This window comes from Tachyglossus aculeatus, chromosome 2 (assembly GCF_015852505.1).
Source record: "Tachyglossus aculeatus isolate mTacAcu1 chromosome 2, mTacAcu1.pri, whole genome shotgun sequence".
NCBI classification, from domain to species: domain Eukaryota; kingdom Metazoa; phylum Chordata; class Mammalia; order Monotremata; family Tachyglossidae; genus Tachyglossus; species Tachyglossus aculeatus.
This window is the reverse complement of record NC_052067.1, coordinates 165203118-165220106: the sequence shown is the minus strand read 5'-3', so window position 1 is coordinate 165220106 and position 16989 is coordinate 165203118. Positions and strand designations below refer to the sequence as shown.

General features: G+C 43.8%; 1 protein-coding gene across 2 annotated transcripts in view; it reads right to left on the bottom strand.

Moving 5' to 3' along the window:
* The window catches only part of ITPR2 (inositol 1,4,5-trisphosphate receptor type 2), a 616651-nt gene that overhangs the window by 52266 nt on the left and 547396 nt on the right, over nucleotides 1-16989 (bottom strand). For both annotated transcript variants that reach the window (XM_038760705.1, XM_038760713.1), the window contains 3 exons: nucleotides 13289-13413; nucleotides 9205-9370; nucleotides 7317-7477 (listed from right to left, as the gene is read on the bottom strand). In XM_038760705.1, the coding sequence (XP_038616633.1) occupies nucleotides 7317-7477; nucleotides 9205-9370; nucleotides 13289-13413 (452 nt within the window). The remainder of the gene's footprint in view (nucleotides 1-7316; nucleotides 7478-9204; nucleotides 9371-13288; nucleotides 13414-16989) is intronic.

Sequence of the window (16989 nt, the reverse complement as noted above, 5' to 3'; positions counted from 1 at the left end):
GGCTCACAGTCTAAAAGATGAGCTGCTGGCTGACCTCTGGCCCACGTCCTGCCTCTGTCCTGGAACGCCCTCCCTCCTTCAAATCCAAAGATGATGACTCTCTCCCCCTTCAAAACTTTCTTGAAGGCCCATCTCCTCCAGGAGGCCTTCCCTGACTAAGCCCTCCTTTCCTCTTCTCCCCCTCCCTTCTGCCCACCCTGACCTCCTCCCTTTATTCATCACCTCTCCCAGCCCCACAGCACTTATATCTATACCTGTCATTTATTTATTTCTATTCACATCTCTGTCCCTCTGTAGACTGTAAGCTCACTGTGGGCGGGGAACATGTCTCTTATATTGTTCTACTATACTCTCTCCAAAGCTCTAGTACAGCGCCCTGCACACAGTAGGCACTCAATAAATATGACTGACTGATTGCTCCCTGAAATGACCCTGACTGACCTCTCACAGACCTAACACTGGTAAAAACTCTTAGGACATTCTCAAAATAATCTCAAACACTAGGAAGCAGAACTGATGGAAATGGAAATGATCCACTCAAGGGAATTTCGAAAGAGGTGACTGTCCTGAAACTCTCTGACATCAAACTGGCTCTCCTTCACCCACCAAATTCTCTTGTCAGGAGGGCCTGTGATCTCACCGATTAACACAATCGTTCTGTGTTATTATAGGGAGACAAATGACTCCCCGTGGGGTTGTCGGAGCCTTAAAAAAGTCATTAAAGCCAAAGTTGCGTAGTCTTAGAGTATTCACACGTCTCACTCTCACAACTGGCGCTTTGAGAGCATCTGTTATCTTTGGAAGGGGGCCAGTGTTGGAGAGGAAACTATCATCAGTCTTAACAATGTGAACATTCTCCTCCCAGAATTTCCAGGGAGCCTTGGAATGAGATCTTACGTAACCGTACCAGTGAAAAAATACCTTCCCCCCGGCAATGGGATGTCTCCCCGGGGTTATTATAATCCTAGAATTATACATCCTTTTTAATGAGTTTCAAACAAATGGGTTCGTATAGTTCATTGTTTTAAAGATGAATCAGCAGCGTCAATGATTGTAGGGGTGGTTGGCTGGCCGATTTGGTATTGGGCCACGTGCCCATTCCCTTGGCTAGTACGGGTACAGTACTGTCTGCTTTAAAGAAGCAGCATCTTTTAAGAAGCAGCATGGCTCCGTGGATAGAGCCCGGGACTGAGAGTTTGAAGGACCTTGGTTCTAATTCCGGCTCCGCCACATGTCTGCTGTGTGACCTTGGACAAGTCACTTCACTTCTCTGGGCCTCAGTTACCTCATCTGAAAAATGGGAATTAGGAATGTGAGCCCCTATTTATTTTTATTAATGATGTATAGATTTCCATAATTATATTAATATTGATGTGATTGATGCCTGTTTACTTGTATTGATAAGTATTGAGATTGTCTGCCTCCTCCCCTTCAGGACTGTAAGCCTGTTGTGGGCAGGGATTGTCTCTCTCTGTTGCTAAACTGTACTTTCCAAGCACCTAGTACAGTGTTCTGCACACAGTAAGCGCTCAATAAATACAATTGAATGAATGAATGACAGGGACTGTGTCCAACCTGATTAACTTGTATCTACCCCAGCGATTAAAACAGTGCTTGACACACAGTAAATTCTTAACAAGTAATAACAATAAGAAAAATGGTATTTGTTAAATGTTAAATGCTTACTATGTGCCAGGCACTGTCCTAAACAATGGACCATAATTATTATTATTGTTATTATTTTTAAGTTTATAACCCTTTATTCAACCCCTTCAGCCCACAAAACTTTGTACATATCTGTAATTTATTTACTTCTATTAGTGTCTGTAAGCTTCTTGTGGGCAGGTAATTTATCTGTTATATTGTTATATGCATCTGTTATATTGTTCTATTTTAGTCTCCCAATGATAATAATAATGATAATAATAATCATTATGGTGTTTGTTAAGCGCTTACTATGTGTCAGGCAATGTACCATGCATTGGGGTGGATACAAGCATATCGGGGTGGACACAGTCTCTGTCTCACTTGGGGCTCACAGTCTCAGTTCCCACTTTACAGATGAGGTAACTGAGGCCCAGAGGAAGGAAGTGACTTGCCCAAGGTCACACAGCAGAAAAGTGGTGGAGTCGGGATTAGAACCAGGTCCTTCCGACGTCCAGGCCCATGCTCTATCCACTGCGCCACGCTGCTTCTATGGTATTTATTAAGCACTTAGTACAGTGTCTCGCACATAGTAAGTGGTGGAGAAGCAAATCAGCAAATCAGCAATTACAAGCAAATCAGGTTGGACACAGTCCCTGTCCCACGTGGGGCTCACGGTCTCAATCCCCATTTTACAGATGAGGGAACTGAGGCCCAGAGAAGTGAAGTGATCACTTCACTTTCAAAATCACACGGCAAGACAAGTGGTGGAGTCGGGATTAGAACCCATGACCTTCTGACTCTCAGGCTCAGCTCTAGCCACTACACCATGTTGCTTCTCCCAAGCACTTAGTACAGTGCTCTGTAAATAGTAAGTGCTCAATGAATACTATTGATTGATTGATTAAGTTCTAATTAACTCGTATCTACTCCAGGGATTAGAACAGTGTTTGACACTTAGTAAGCTCTCTCTTCCTCCCTTCAAGGCCCTGCTGAGAGCTCACCTCCTCCAGGAGGCCTTCCCAGACTGAGCCCTTCCTTCCTCTCCCCCTCGCCCCCCTCTCCATCCCCGCCATCTTACCTCCTTCCCTTCCCCACAGCACCTGTATATATGTATATATGTTTGTACATATTTATTACTCTATTTATTTATTTATTTATTTTATTTGTACATATCTATTCTATTTATTTTATTTTGTTAGTATGTTTGGTTTTGTTCTCTGTCTCCCCCTTTTAGACTGTGAGCCCGCTGTTGGGTAGGGACTGTCTCTATATGTTGCCAATTTGTACTTCCCAAGCGCTTAGTACAGTGCTCTGCACATAGTAAGCGCTCAATAAATACGATTGATGATGATGATGATGATAACAAATATTAAAATAAATAAATAAATAAGTGAATAAATGAATGAATAAATAAAACAGAGTTGGTAGACACAGGCCTGGGAATCAGAGGATCTGAGCTGTAGTCCTGGTTTTGCCACTTGGCCGCCACGTGACCTTGGGCAAGTTGCTTCACTTCTCTGGGCCTCAATGACCTCATCTGTAGAATGGGGATTAAATCCTACTCCCTCCTACTTAGAATGTGAGCCCCACGTGGGACAGGGACTGCGTCCAATCTGATTATCTCGTATCTTCCCTAGTGGTTAGTACAGTTCCTGGCACATAATAAGAGCTTAACAAGTACCATTAAAAGAAAAAAAAAAGGAGCTATGGCATAGACTGGTGATAAGAGCATAGGATTGAAAATCAGGAGGCCTGGGTCCACATCCTGGTACTGTCACTGACCTGCTGTGTGACACTGGACAAGTCACATAACCTCTCTGAGATTTCACCCCTTGCTCTCTCCATCTCTTCGACGGAAATCCCTGGGTGGGAGCGAGGCTGGATCTGACCTAATCATTTGTATCTACCCAGTGAGTAGGCACACAGGGAATTCTTACAAATACCACCCACCTTATTATTATTATTAGTCACTTAACATTTAAGTATGAAAAATGAGGTGGAATATCACCACACACACAAACACACGCCCCTCCGTAAGAAATTTGAAACTATTAGAGATGAATCTTAACAATGAGCTCCAGTGTTCAAAGTTGGAAAGCAGTCCTATCAAACCAAAACACATTTCCCTCTAAACTCTGGAAACGTGAAGTCGGTCTACCCTTGAACCTTGTGCGTTTTCCTGGTTTTTGAGTCCTCTGGGCTTGCCTTCCAGTCTTAGGAAGTCCCTAGGCTCTTAAATGAGGTTTCAGTCGATGAGGTAGCAGTCACATAATTGGTATAATTATATCCAATCACACAATTAACATAAATGATAAATAACAGAATGAGACCATGCAATTTCAGTATTATATCACACGACAATGTCTCAGAAATTGGAGAAAATGGGTGAGATATGTGCAGCCCCACACCCTGACGTTTCACCCTCTGGACAGTAAGCTATGTGTGGGCAGGGAATATGTCTGTTATACTGTTATATGCATTAATTAATTCATTCATTCAATCGTATTTATTATAATGATGGCATTTGTTAAGCGCTTACTATGTGCAAAGCACTGTTCTAAGCGCTGGGGGGGGATACGAGGTGATCAGGTTGTTCCACGTGGGGCTCACAGTCTTCATCCCCATTGTACAGATGAGGGAACTGAGGCTCAGAGAAGTGAAGTGACTTGCCCAAGGTCACACAGCAGACATGTGGCAGAGCTGAGACTCGAACCGATGACCTCTGACTCCCAAGCCCGGGCTCTTTCCACTGAGCCACGCTGCTCCTCTAATTTATTGAGCGCTTACTGTGTGCAGAGCACTGTACTAAGCGCTTGGGAAGTAAAAGTTGGCAATAGATAGAGACGGTCCCTACCCAACAACAGGCTCACAGTCTCGAAGGGGGAGACAGACAACAAAACAAAACATGTGGACAGGTGTCAAGTCATCAGAATAAATAGAAGTAAAGCTAGATGCACATCATTAACATCAGTAACTCTTCCCAGTGCTTAGTATAGTGCTCTGCACACAGTAGAGCCCACTGTTGGGTAGGGACTGTCTCTATATGTTGCCAACTTGTACTTCCCTAGCGCTTAGTACACTGCTCTGCACACCGTAAGCGCTCAATAAATACGACTGAATGAATGAATGCTCAATAAATATGACTGAGTGACTGACACGGTGTCTTGGCTCCTGAAAGAAGTTTCCCGCTTTGAGAATTTCTGCCTGAAAGTTTGTCTGAATGAAACAAAAAGGCGGGATCACAAAACAGTATCTGGAAAACCGTGGACTGGGTCTTTTCTCCTCAGGCTAGTGGACGGGAAATTGAATGAATTTGTTCCAAACCTTAATATGAAGGAATGGCCATTCTTCCTGACACCTGGACAGCATTAATGGTATTTGTTAAGCACTTAGTATTTGTTAAGCACTTACTACGTGCCAGACGCTGTTCTAAGCCCTGGGGTAGACATGAGTAATCAGGTTGAACACAGTCCCTGTCCCACATGGGGCTCACAGTTTTAATCCCCATTTTACAGAAGAGGGAACAGAGGGACAAAGAAGAGAAGTCACACAGCAGACAACTGGAGGAGCTGAGACTAGAAGCAGCATGGCTTAGGGGAAAGAGTACGGGTTTGGGAATCAGAGGTCGTGGGTTTTAATCACCACTTACCAGCTGTGTGACTTTGAGCAAGTCACTTCACTTCTCTGTGCCTCAGTTACCTCATCTGTAAAATGGGGATTAAGACTGTAAGCCCCATGTTGGGCAACCTGAAAACCGTGTATCTACCCCAGTGCTGCTTAGAACAGTGCTTGGCACATAGTAAGCGCTTAACAAATACCACCACCGTCAACCCAGGTCCTTCTGAGTCCCAGGCACATGTTCTATGCACTAGTCCATGCTGCTTCTGTTATTATTGTTATTATTATTATTTGTTTTGATGTCTGTCTCCCCTCTTCTAGACTATGGGCCGTTGTGGGCAGGGATTGTCTATTAGTTGCCGAACTGTACTTTCCAAGCACTTAGTACAGTGTTCTGCACACAGTAAGCGCTCAATAAATATGAGTGAGTGAATGAATTATTATCATCATCATCATCATTATCATTACCATCATTATCATTGTGGTGGCTTGGAAACAAGAAGGCTATAGCCAAGGAGTGGAATTCTTCCGTTTTAATTTCAATCAATCAGCCAATGGTATTTATGCAGTGCTTAATCAATCAATCAATCAATCAATCATATTCATTGAGCGCTTACTGTGTGCAGAGCACTGTACTAAGTGCTTGGGAAGTACAAGTTGGCAACATATAGAGACAGTCCCTACCCAACAGTGGGCTCACAGTCTAGAAGGGGGAGACAGAGAACAAAACCAAACATACTAACAAAATAAAATAAATACAATAGATAAGTACAAGTAAGTACAGAGAACTGTTCTAAGTAAGCACTTTTTAGACTGTGAGCCCACTGTTGGGTAGGGACTGTCTCTATGTGTTGCCAACTTGTACTTCCCAAGCACTTAGTACAGTGCTCTGCACACAGTAAGCGCTCAATAAATACGATTGATTGATTGATTGATTGATTTGGATTATTTGGAGAAGCCATGTAGCCTAGTGGATACAGCACAGGCTTGGGAGTCAAGAGGACCTGGGCTCTAATCATGGCTCCATCACAAGCCTGCTGTGTGATCTTGGGCGAGTCACTCTACTTCTCTTGGTCTCAGTTCCCCCATCTGTAAAAAATGGGGATTAAGACTGCGAACCCAAAGTGGGACAAGGACTGTGCCCAATCCAATTACCTTCTGTCTACAATAGTGCTTAATGAAGTGCCTGGCACATAGTAAGCGCTTAACAAATACCACAATTATCATTATTATAATTATTATTGGGAGAAGCAGTGTGGCTTAATGGAAAGAGCCCGGGCTTTGGAGTCAGAGGTCATGGGTTCAAATCCTGGCTCTGCCAATTGTCAGTTGTGTGACTTTGGGCAAGTCACTTCACTTCTCGGGGCCTCAGTTCCCTCATCTGTAAAATAGGGATGAACCCTGCAAGCCTCCCATGGGACAACCTGATTACCTTGTACCCCCCAGCGCTTAGAACAGTGCTTTGCACATAGTAAGTGCTTAATAAATGCCATTATTATTATTATTATTATTATTATTATTGCTATTATTGGACTGGGATTGGGTTTAGAATTTCGAGGGGCACACTGTATAGAACAATGTGGTAATCAAAAGGTCCCCAAAGCCGTCGACGGAATCTCTTTTTTTTCCACCCAAGTACACCTCTGGCTAGGAGGCGGTTCCAGACAATGGAAGGCACTTAGAAGCGGTGTGGCTTAGTGGATAGAGCAAAGGCCTGGCAATCAAAATGACTGTGTGACCTTGGGCAAGTCACTTCACTTCTCTGGGCCTCAGTTCCCTCATCTGTGAAATGGGGAGCCCCATGTGGGGCAGGGATCGTGTCCAAATCAATTATCTTGTATCTAATTCCAGCACTTATCACAGTGTCTGGCACATAGTAAGCGCTTAACAAATACCATTAAAAAAATAAAGACATGTTCATACGTTTTCAAAGACTACTGTTGAAAGCCTTTACCAGCAGGAAAAACAAAAGGGATCCAGAAATGCCCCTAAAGCAACACAAATTCGCAATAGCCTATTTTAAAAAGAAAAAAGAAATGTAAAAGACTTACAGCGATCATCTGTGCCACGTAGCTCTCAGGGCCAGTGTATTCCGTCGGGTCTTTAACTTTCACCAGAACAATAAAGTACAAGTAATGCCACATATTGTGTTCAGACTTAATGTGCTCCTCAAATGAGACGGTTTTATTATCAAACTTATCCCTCTCGAGTCCTGCAGAAACATACAAAACATGATCCTTGTCACTGGCCGTCTAATCAATACAAGCAGCAGGGCCTAGTGGGAAAACCCTGGGCCTGGGAAGCAGAGATCCTGAGCTCTAATCCCAACCTCACCATTAGCCTGCTGTTTGACCTTGGGTGAGTCATTTCACTTCTCTGTGCCTCAGTTTCTTCTTCTGTACAATGGGGGCTCAATCCCTATGCACTCTCCCCCTTTGAAAGTGGGCTCCAGGGGGGACAGGGATTATGTCCTGATTATCCAGTATCTACCTGTGTTCTTAGTACAGTCCTCAGGAACTTACATCATCAGTATGATTTTTCTTATTATTATTATTATTAATACTAATAGTGATTAATAATAACAACAATAATAACAATTAGGTACCTATCCATAATTCATTTATTTCTACTCACATCTCTCTCCCTCTCTAGACTGCAAGCTCGTCGTGGGCAGGAAACATGTCTACCGACTCTCTCACTGGAGTCTCCCAAGCACTTAGTCCAGTGCTCTGCACACAGTAAGTGCTCAATAAAAACGACTGATCGATTGATTGACTGATTGACTATGGAGCTGGAAATTTGTTGAACAATTGAGGAGGAATTAGGGGGCAGGGTCAAATGCCTCTATGCTTTGGAGGGTCTCAAAATGTCAACCAGAGCTGACATTTAATAATAATAATAATAATGGCATTTATTAAGCGCTTACTATGTGCAAAGCACTGTTCTAAGCGCTGGGGAGGTTACAAGGTGATCAGGTTGTCCCACAGGGGGCTCACAGTCAATCTTCATTTTACAGATGAGGTAATTGAGGCGCAGAGAAGTTAAGTGACTCGCCCAATCCAAACATCTAACCTTGACTCATTCCCGTGGCCTGCTGGAAGATGGCAAAAGGCCCTGAAGAAGCAGACGTTGAAAAGAGATGAAGAAGGGGGGGAATATAGAGGAAAAACATGCCTGACTTTTTCCCCACAGCAGCACAAGCTAGCCCCCACAGGGTCACACCTGGAGAGTTTCCAGGAGTCTTGGCCGCGGGAGTGAGAGTGAAGCAGAGGCCTGTCTGTTCCATTCCTTGCTTGGGCAGTGGCTAGCAAGGGGAAGGCAATCTGCTAAGCGCTTAGTACAGTGCTCTGCACACAGTAAGCGCTTAATAAATACGATTGATGATGATGATGATGCTACGAGTCAAAACTCCCGTGCTGGGCAGCAGCAGCATGGGAGAGAGTCGAGGGTGGAGACTCAAGTTGACTGTGTGGGAGGAGGTGATGGTAAACCAATTCCGGATTCTTACCAAGAAAACTCTATGGCTGCACTACCAGAAGGATTCATTCATTCATTCATTCAATCGTATTTATTGAGCGCTTACTGTGTGCACAGCACTGGACTAAGCACTTGGGAAGTACAAGTTGGTGACATCTAGAGACGGTCCCTACCCAACAACGGGCTCACAGTCTAGAAGGGGGAGACAGACAACAAAACAAAACATGTGGACAGGTGTTGTCATCAGAATAAATAGAAGTAAAGCTAGATGCACATCATTAACAAAATAAATAGAATAGTAAATATGTACAAGTAAAATAGAGTAATAAATCTGTACGGTGGGGTGTTCTGGGAGAGATGTGTCCGTGGAGGAGCTACGGGTCAGAGACGATTCGACAGGATAGACAAGACAAGCTAACACCGGCCAGGCTCAGTGCGCCCACATCTCAAGGGGCCACCTACCGCAGATGAAGCAGGTCGTCTTCAGGATTTCCTCCTTTTTCTGTTTCTCACTTCTGAGGTCGGCAAATGTATCGATGATGACGCCGAAGATCAGGTTAAGAACAATGATGATGACGATGAAGTAAAATAGGAGGTCATAAACCACTCGGGCCGCAAAGAGGGGCTCCTGAAACAAAAACGTGCAAGGTGAAATGTCTGTGGGCACCAGCTGGGCAAGAATCAATCAATCAATCAATCAATCGTATTTATTGAGCGCTTACTATGTGCAGAGCACTGTACTAAGCACTTGGGAAGTACAAATTGGAAACATATAGAGACAGTCCCTACCCAACAGTGGGCTCACAGTCTAAAAGAAGCCATGGGAATCATAATGCTGGTGATATCTGTTAAGCACTTACATTGCACCAGGTACTGTACTAAGTGCTGGGGTGGATAATAATAATAATGGCATTTATTAAGCACTTACTATGTGCAAAGCACTGTTCTAAGCACTGGGGAGGTTACAAGGTGATCAGGTTGTCCCACGTGGGACTCACAGTCTTAATCCCCATTTTACAGATGAGGTAATTTTACAGATGAGGTAACTGAGGCCCAGAGAAGTTAAGTGACTTGCCCAAAGTCACACAGCTGACAATTGGCAGAGTTGGGATTCGAACCCATGACCTCTGACTCCAAAGCCCAGGTTCTTTCCACTGAGCCATGCTGCTTCTCTAAGCAAATAGATATAAGCAAATGGAGTAGGACACCACTGGGTCCCACTTAGGACCCATTCTACAGATGAGGGAACGGAGGGCCAGAGAAGCAAAGTGACTTGCTCAAGGTCACACAGCAGACAAATGGCAAAGCCGGCATTAAAACCCGAGTCCTTCGGACCTCCCAGGCCCGGGCTCTATCTACTGGGCCACGCTGCTTCTCAACCCTTCTCCCAGTCAATGAATCACAAGTATTTATTGAGCACTTAATAAACAGAGTTACTCGGTACAATAGACTTAGGAGATCTGATCATCATCATCATCATCATCAATCGTATTTATTGAGCGCTTACTATGTGCAGAGCACTGTACTAAGCGCTTGGGAAGTACAAATTGGCAACATATAGAGACAGTCCCTACCCAACAGTGGGCTCACAGTCTAAAAGGGGGAGACAGAGAACAAAACCAAACATACTAACAAAATAAAATAAATAGAATAGATATGTACAAATAAAATAAATAAACAAATAAATAGAGTAAAAAATATGTACAAACATATATACATATATACAGGATATATATATATATATATATGGATATATATCTATATCTATCTATATAGATATAGATAGATATAGATACAAGATCTGATGCCAGCCTTCAGGGAGTTTCCAATGCAACGGAGTTTACCTCCACTTCTCCCCAGACTTTCCACACTCCCCATTTCTCCAGAACCTCCTAAGTGAAACAAAGGACAAATTTTCCTATAGCTTTCACTTTTCCAAAAGCAAGAGAAGCAGCATGACCTAATGGACGGAGCCCGGACCTGAGAATCAGAAGAACCTGGGTTCTAGTGCCAGCATGGCCACTTGTCTGCTAGGTGACCTTGAGCAGGTCACTTCACTTCTCTGGGCCTCAGATCCCTCATCTGTAAAATGGGGATTAAGACTGTGAGCCCCATTTGGGACAAAGACTATATCCAAACTGGTTCGCTTATATCTACCCTAGTGCTTAGAACGCTGCAGCCCCCATCACAGGCTGCAAAACCCTTGTTAAACGGGAATCACATCTCTTTGGTACCCTTATTAAATGAGAACTGTCTCTCTGTTGCCCACTTAGACTTCCCAAACTAGTTACGCAGCCCTACTGAGAGCTCACCTCCTCCAGGAAGCCTTCCCAGACTGAGCCCCTTCCTTCCTCTCCCCCTCGTCCCCCTCTCCATCCCCCCATCTTACCTCCTTCCCTTCCCCACAGCACCTGTATATATGTATATATGTTTGTACACATTTATTACTTTATTTATTTTACTTGTACATATCTATTCTATTTATTTTATTTTGTTAGTACATTTGGTTTTGTTCTCTGTCTCCCCCTTTTAGACTGTGAGCCCACTGTTGGGTAGGGACTGTCTCTATATGTTGCCAACTTGTACTTCCCAAGTGCTTAGTACAGTGCTCTGCACACAGTAAGCACTCAATAAATACGATTGATTGATTGATTGCTGGGGCACATAGTAAGTGCTAAACAAATACCATGAAAACCAAACAAAAATCAATCTCCTATTTCTAAAAAATGGAGGAGTTCTGTGGAAATGGAAGGAAAGCAAGGGACAGAAGGGAAATAATTAGAATTATGTCTCCACTTCGTAACTGAGCAAGTAGGAAATCATTTCCTTTCCCTAAAAAATCTTTGGATCCACTACCAGAACGACTGCAGATCGAGGTGGGGCGTTCTGGGAGGGATGTGTCCAGGGCGTCGCTATGGGTCGGACATGACTCAACCGTATTAGACGAGATAAGACTTCCTTCATTTCCTCTTCTCCCACTCCCTTCTGCGTCACCCTTGCATTGGAATTTGCACCCTTTATTCCCACCCTCAGTCCCTCAGAACATATCTGGATTGTATTAATTTATAATAATTATTATTATGGTACTGGTTAAGTGCTTACTATGTGCCAAGCTCTGTTCAAAGTGCTAGGGTAGATATAAGGTGAGCCCACTTGGGGCTCACAGTCTTAATCCCCATTTTGCAGATTAGGTAACTGAGGCACAGAGGAGTTAACTGGCTTGCCAGGGTCACGCAGCAGACAACCCACATTCTCTGACTCCGAAGCCCGGGCTCTTTCCGCTAAGACACGCTGCTTCTCTACCACCTCCCCACTCTAGGCTGTAAACTCCTTGTGGGCAGGAAACGTGTCTAGCAACTCTGTTACATCGTACTCTCCCAAGCGCTTAGTACAGTGCTCTGCACCTAGTAAGTGTTCAGTAAATACAATCGATTGTTAGATTGAATGACTGATTCTTGTAATTCATTCTAATGCCTGTCTCCCCCTCTAGATTGTAAGATCACTGAAGGTAGGGCTGGTTATATTGTATTTTTAAGTGCTTAGTACAGTGCTCTGCACACTTTCATTCATTCATTCAATTGTATTTATTTATCCCCGCCCTACCTCCTTCCCCTCCCCACAGCACCTGTATATATGTTTGTACGGATTTATTACTCTATTTATTTTACTTGTACATATTTACATATTCAATTTATTTTATTCTGTTAAGATGTTTTGTTTCATTGTCTGTCTCCCCCTTCTAGACTGTGAGCCTGCTGTTGGGTAGGGATCTCTATATGTTGCCAACTTGTACTTTTCCAAGTGTTTAGTACAGTGCTCTGCACACAGTAAGCACTCAATAAATACAATTGAATGAATGAATGAATTTAGTGCTTACTGTGGAAGAAGTACTGTACTAAGCGCTTGGAAGGGTACACTATAACAATGAGCACAGTAAGCGCTCAATAAATTGAATGAATGAATGAAAGAGCACATTGATAAATACCAATGATTGACTGATTGATTTTCCTTCGTTTAAAGCTATAATATCACCCAGATTTGCCGAATGCATCTCCAATTCCCTCCCAAATATTTTCCTCAATTTTTCGTATAGATGTCATTCCAATCAACTAAAATTGTGATTCTAATGCATCATCCTGATGAAACCTCTAGGCAGTTCTATTTTCTCTATATTGCCAAAGCGGAGGCCACGTAGAGAAGCAGTGTGGCCTAGTGAATAAAGCACAAGCCTGGGAGTCAGAAGGACCTGGGTTCAAGTCCCATCTCTGCCGCTTATCTGCCATGTGACCTTGGGTAAGTCACTTCGTATCTCTGTTCCTCAGTTCCCTCATCTGTGGGATTAAGACTGTGAGCCCCATGTGGGACAAGGACTGAGTCCATCCCCATTTGCTTGTACCAGCCTCAGCGCTTAGTACAGTGGCTGGCACAGAGTAAGTGCTTAACAAATACCACAGTGATGATGATGATGATGATGATTACTATTATCATTGCAGGGATCCGTTGCCCGGGACAACGCTGGGCCAGGGCTCCCCAGACGGAGGCTTACGTCTTTAGAAGGCTTCCTCAGCACATCTCCCACGCCGCCGCCGTTCCTCAGGCCTTGGTTTAGCACGGTGATGATACACATGAGGAGAGTGTCACAGGTCCTCTCTACGCCATCTTGTTCCTCGACTAGAAACATGAAGAAACCCAACAGAAGAGCCCAAATTAGCCATTTTCAATACATCTTGGCTCAAGATTGCTGGTTCAATCTCTCATCCTATCCCGACTGGATTACTGCATCAGCCTTCTCTCTGATCTTCCATCCTCCTGTCTCTCTCCGCTTCAGTCTATACTTCATTCTGCTGCCCAGATTATCTTTGTACAGAAACACTCTGGGCATGTCATTCACCTTCTCAAAAATCTCCAGTGGTTTCCTGTCAACCTACGAATCAAGCAAAAACTCCTCACTCTTGGCTTCAAGGCTCTCCATCCCCTCACCCCCTCCTAAATCACATCCCTTCACTCCTTCTCCAGCCCTCCCCGCACCCTCCGCTCCTCTGCCACCGCTAACCTCCTCACCGGGCCTCGTTCTCGCCCGTCCCGCCATCAACCCCTGGCCCACATCCTTCCCCTGGCCCGGAATGCCCTCCCTCCACACATCCGTCAAGCTAGCTCTCTTCCTCTCTTCAAAGCCCTACTAAGAGTTCACCTTCTCCAGGAGGCCTTCCCAGACTGAGCCCTCTTTTCCCTCTCCTCCTCCCTATCCCCCGCCCTACCTCCTTCCCCTCCCCACAACACCTGTATATATTTGTACAGATTTATTACTCTATTTATCTTGTACATATTTACTGTTCTATTTATTTTGTTAATGATGTGCATATAGCTTTAATTCTATTTGTTCTGACGATTTTGACACCTGTCTACATGTTTTGTTTTGTTGGCTGTCTCCCCTTCTAGACTATGAGTCCGTTGTTGAGTAGGGACCGTCTCTGTATGTTGCCGACTTGTACTTCCCAAGCGTTTAGTACAGTGCTCTGCACACAGTAAGTGCTCAATAAATACGATTGAATGAATGAATGAATGACACTTGGGACAATACACATGCGGAGAGGGTCACAAGTTCGCTCTATGCCACGAATAAACTAAACGGAAGAGCCCAAATTAGACATATCCAATACACCACGGCACTACAGTCGTGACAGTCTCCTACTGAGAGCTCACCTCCTCCAGGAGGCCTTCCCAGACTGAGCCCCCATTTTTCCTCTCCTCCCCATCCCCCCCACCCTACCTCCTTCCCCTCCCCACAGCACCTGCATATACATTTGTACAGATTTATTACTCTATTTATTTTACTTGCACATACTATTCTATTTATTTTGTTAATGATGTGCATCTAGCTTTATTTCTATTTACTCTGATGACTTGACACCCGTCCACATGTTTTGTTTTGTGGTCTGTCTCCCCCTTCTAGACTGTGAGCCCGTTGTTGGATAGGGACCGTCTCTGTATGTTGCCAACTTGTACTTCCCAAGCGCTTAGTACAGTGCTCTGCACACAGTAAGCCCTCAATAAATACGATTCAATGAATGAATGAATGAATGATACACGCTCAGAATGCTCGGATCATACATGAGCAGCACCCAGCTGCCAATGTTCATCACGCAGTCCTCAAAGAGTGTAATAATGATAATAAGAATAGTATTTGTTAAGCGCTTTTCATTCATTAATTCATTCATTCAATCGTATTTATTGAGTGCTTACTGTGTGCAGAGCACTGTACTAAGCACTTGGGAAGTACACGTCAGCAACAGGTAGAGACGGTCCCTACCCAACAGTGGGCTCACAGTCTAGAAGCGGGAGACAGAGAACAAAACAAAACATATTAACAAAATAAAATAAATAGAATAAACATGTACAAATAAAATAGAGTAATAAATACATACAAACATATATACATATATACATTGTTTTGTTGGATGCCCCCTCCCTTCTAGACGGTGAGCCCGTTGTTGGGTAGGGATTGTCTCTATCTGTTGCCGAATTGTACTTTCCAAGCGCTTAGTATAGTGCTCTGCACACAGTAAGCACTCAATAAATACAATTAAGACTGTGAGCCCGTTATTGGGTAGAGACCGTCTCTATATGTTGACGATTTGTCTTCCCAAGTGCTTAGTACAATGCTCTGAACACAGTAAGTGCTCAATAAATACGATTGAATGAATGAATAACCAAATAAAATGACATTTAGTACAATGCTTGGCACATAGGGAAAACCTAATCAACCCCAGGATGATTATTGTCATTCCACCCTTTCCTGAGGACGGATTACATAGTTTGGAGAGCGCTTAGCACAGTGCTCTGCACACAGTAAGCACTCAAAAAATACGACTGAAATACGATTAAATGAATAACAGGTCAGTAGCGAGGTCCTGTGACTCGGATGAAACTATTGTTTCGATCTTCATTGTGTTTAGGGGGGCGCGGTGGGGTGGGCCGGCACATAGTGAGCACTTAACAAATACCATAAAAAACCCCTAAAATGAACATACCTGCTTTAATATATTGTATTCTCTCTCAAAAAGAGAAATTGGGTGTAACTATATAGAGTGAACTGATAATTTGGAAGGATTGTGCCTAATGAAGCATTATTGAATGATTAGCATGGTGTATTTGCCTAGCAGATCAGTCCCAAGCCCCTCTTTAAGATCTAGTGTTTCTCTTCCAGAAATATTTGGGTTTTATGATGGAAAAGAACACCTCAGGAAAGGATGTGATGAACAAATGAAACCTAGCTCTTAGTTGAAATCGTTTTGTCATCTAATTGTTTTGTCGTCTGTCTCCCCCTTCTAGACTGTGAGCCCTTTGTTGGGTAGGGACCGTCTCTATATGTTGCCAACGTGTACTTCCCAAGCGCTTAGTACAGTGCCCTGCACACAGTAAGCGCTTAATAAATACGATTGAATGAGTGAATGAATGACCGTGAGCTCACTGGCCACTGATCGAGAACAGTCAGGACGTTATCTACAAGCCAGAGGGAGAGATGAGAATCAATCAATCAATCAATCAATCAATCATATTTATTGAGCGCTTACTATGTGCAGAGCACTGTACTAAGCGCTTGGGAAGTACAAATTGGCAACACATAGAGACAGTCCCTACCCAACAGTGGGCTCACAGTCTAAAAGGGGGAGACAGAGAACAGAACCAAACATACCAACAAAATAAAATAAATAGGATAGAAATGTACAAGTAAAATAAATAAATAAATAAATAGAGTAATAAATATGTACAACCATATATACATATATACAGGTGCTGTGGGGAAGGGAAGGAGGTAAGATGGGGGGATGGAGAGGGGGACGAGGGGGAGAGGAAAGAAGGGGCTCAGTCTGGGAAGGCCTCCCAGAATGAGGGAGACACAGCCCCGCTGACCTTCCCTTCAATAGTGAAGGCTGACAGACCAGAGAGGAAAGCACAATCTGGATCCAACTCCAAGACGCTGAGCCTTTAGGGAAGGTCGCTCGTTCTCGAAACGTTCCACGGTATTCCTTCGGGTCAAATTTCCAGATTTTAAAAGGCTCCCCCCGGCTACGGGATGTAGCTTGTTAACAACGCTAAAACATCTCCGTGAAGGCAGAGACTAATTATCACATACAACACGGGGCTGGCCTGGGAGTTGGAAGGTCACGGGTTCTAATGTCTGGCTCTGCCTCTTGTACGTTGTGTGACCTTGTGCAGGTCACTTCACTCCTCTGGGCCTCAGGT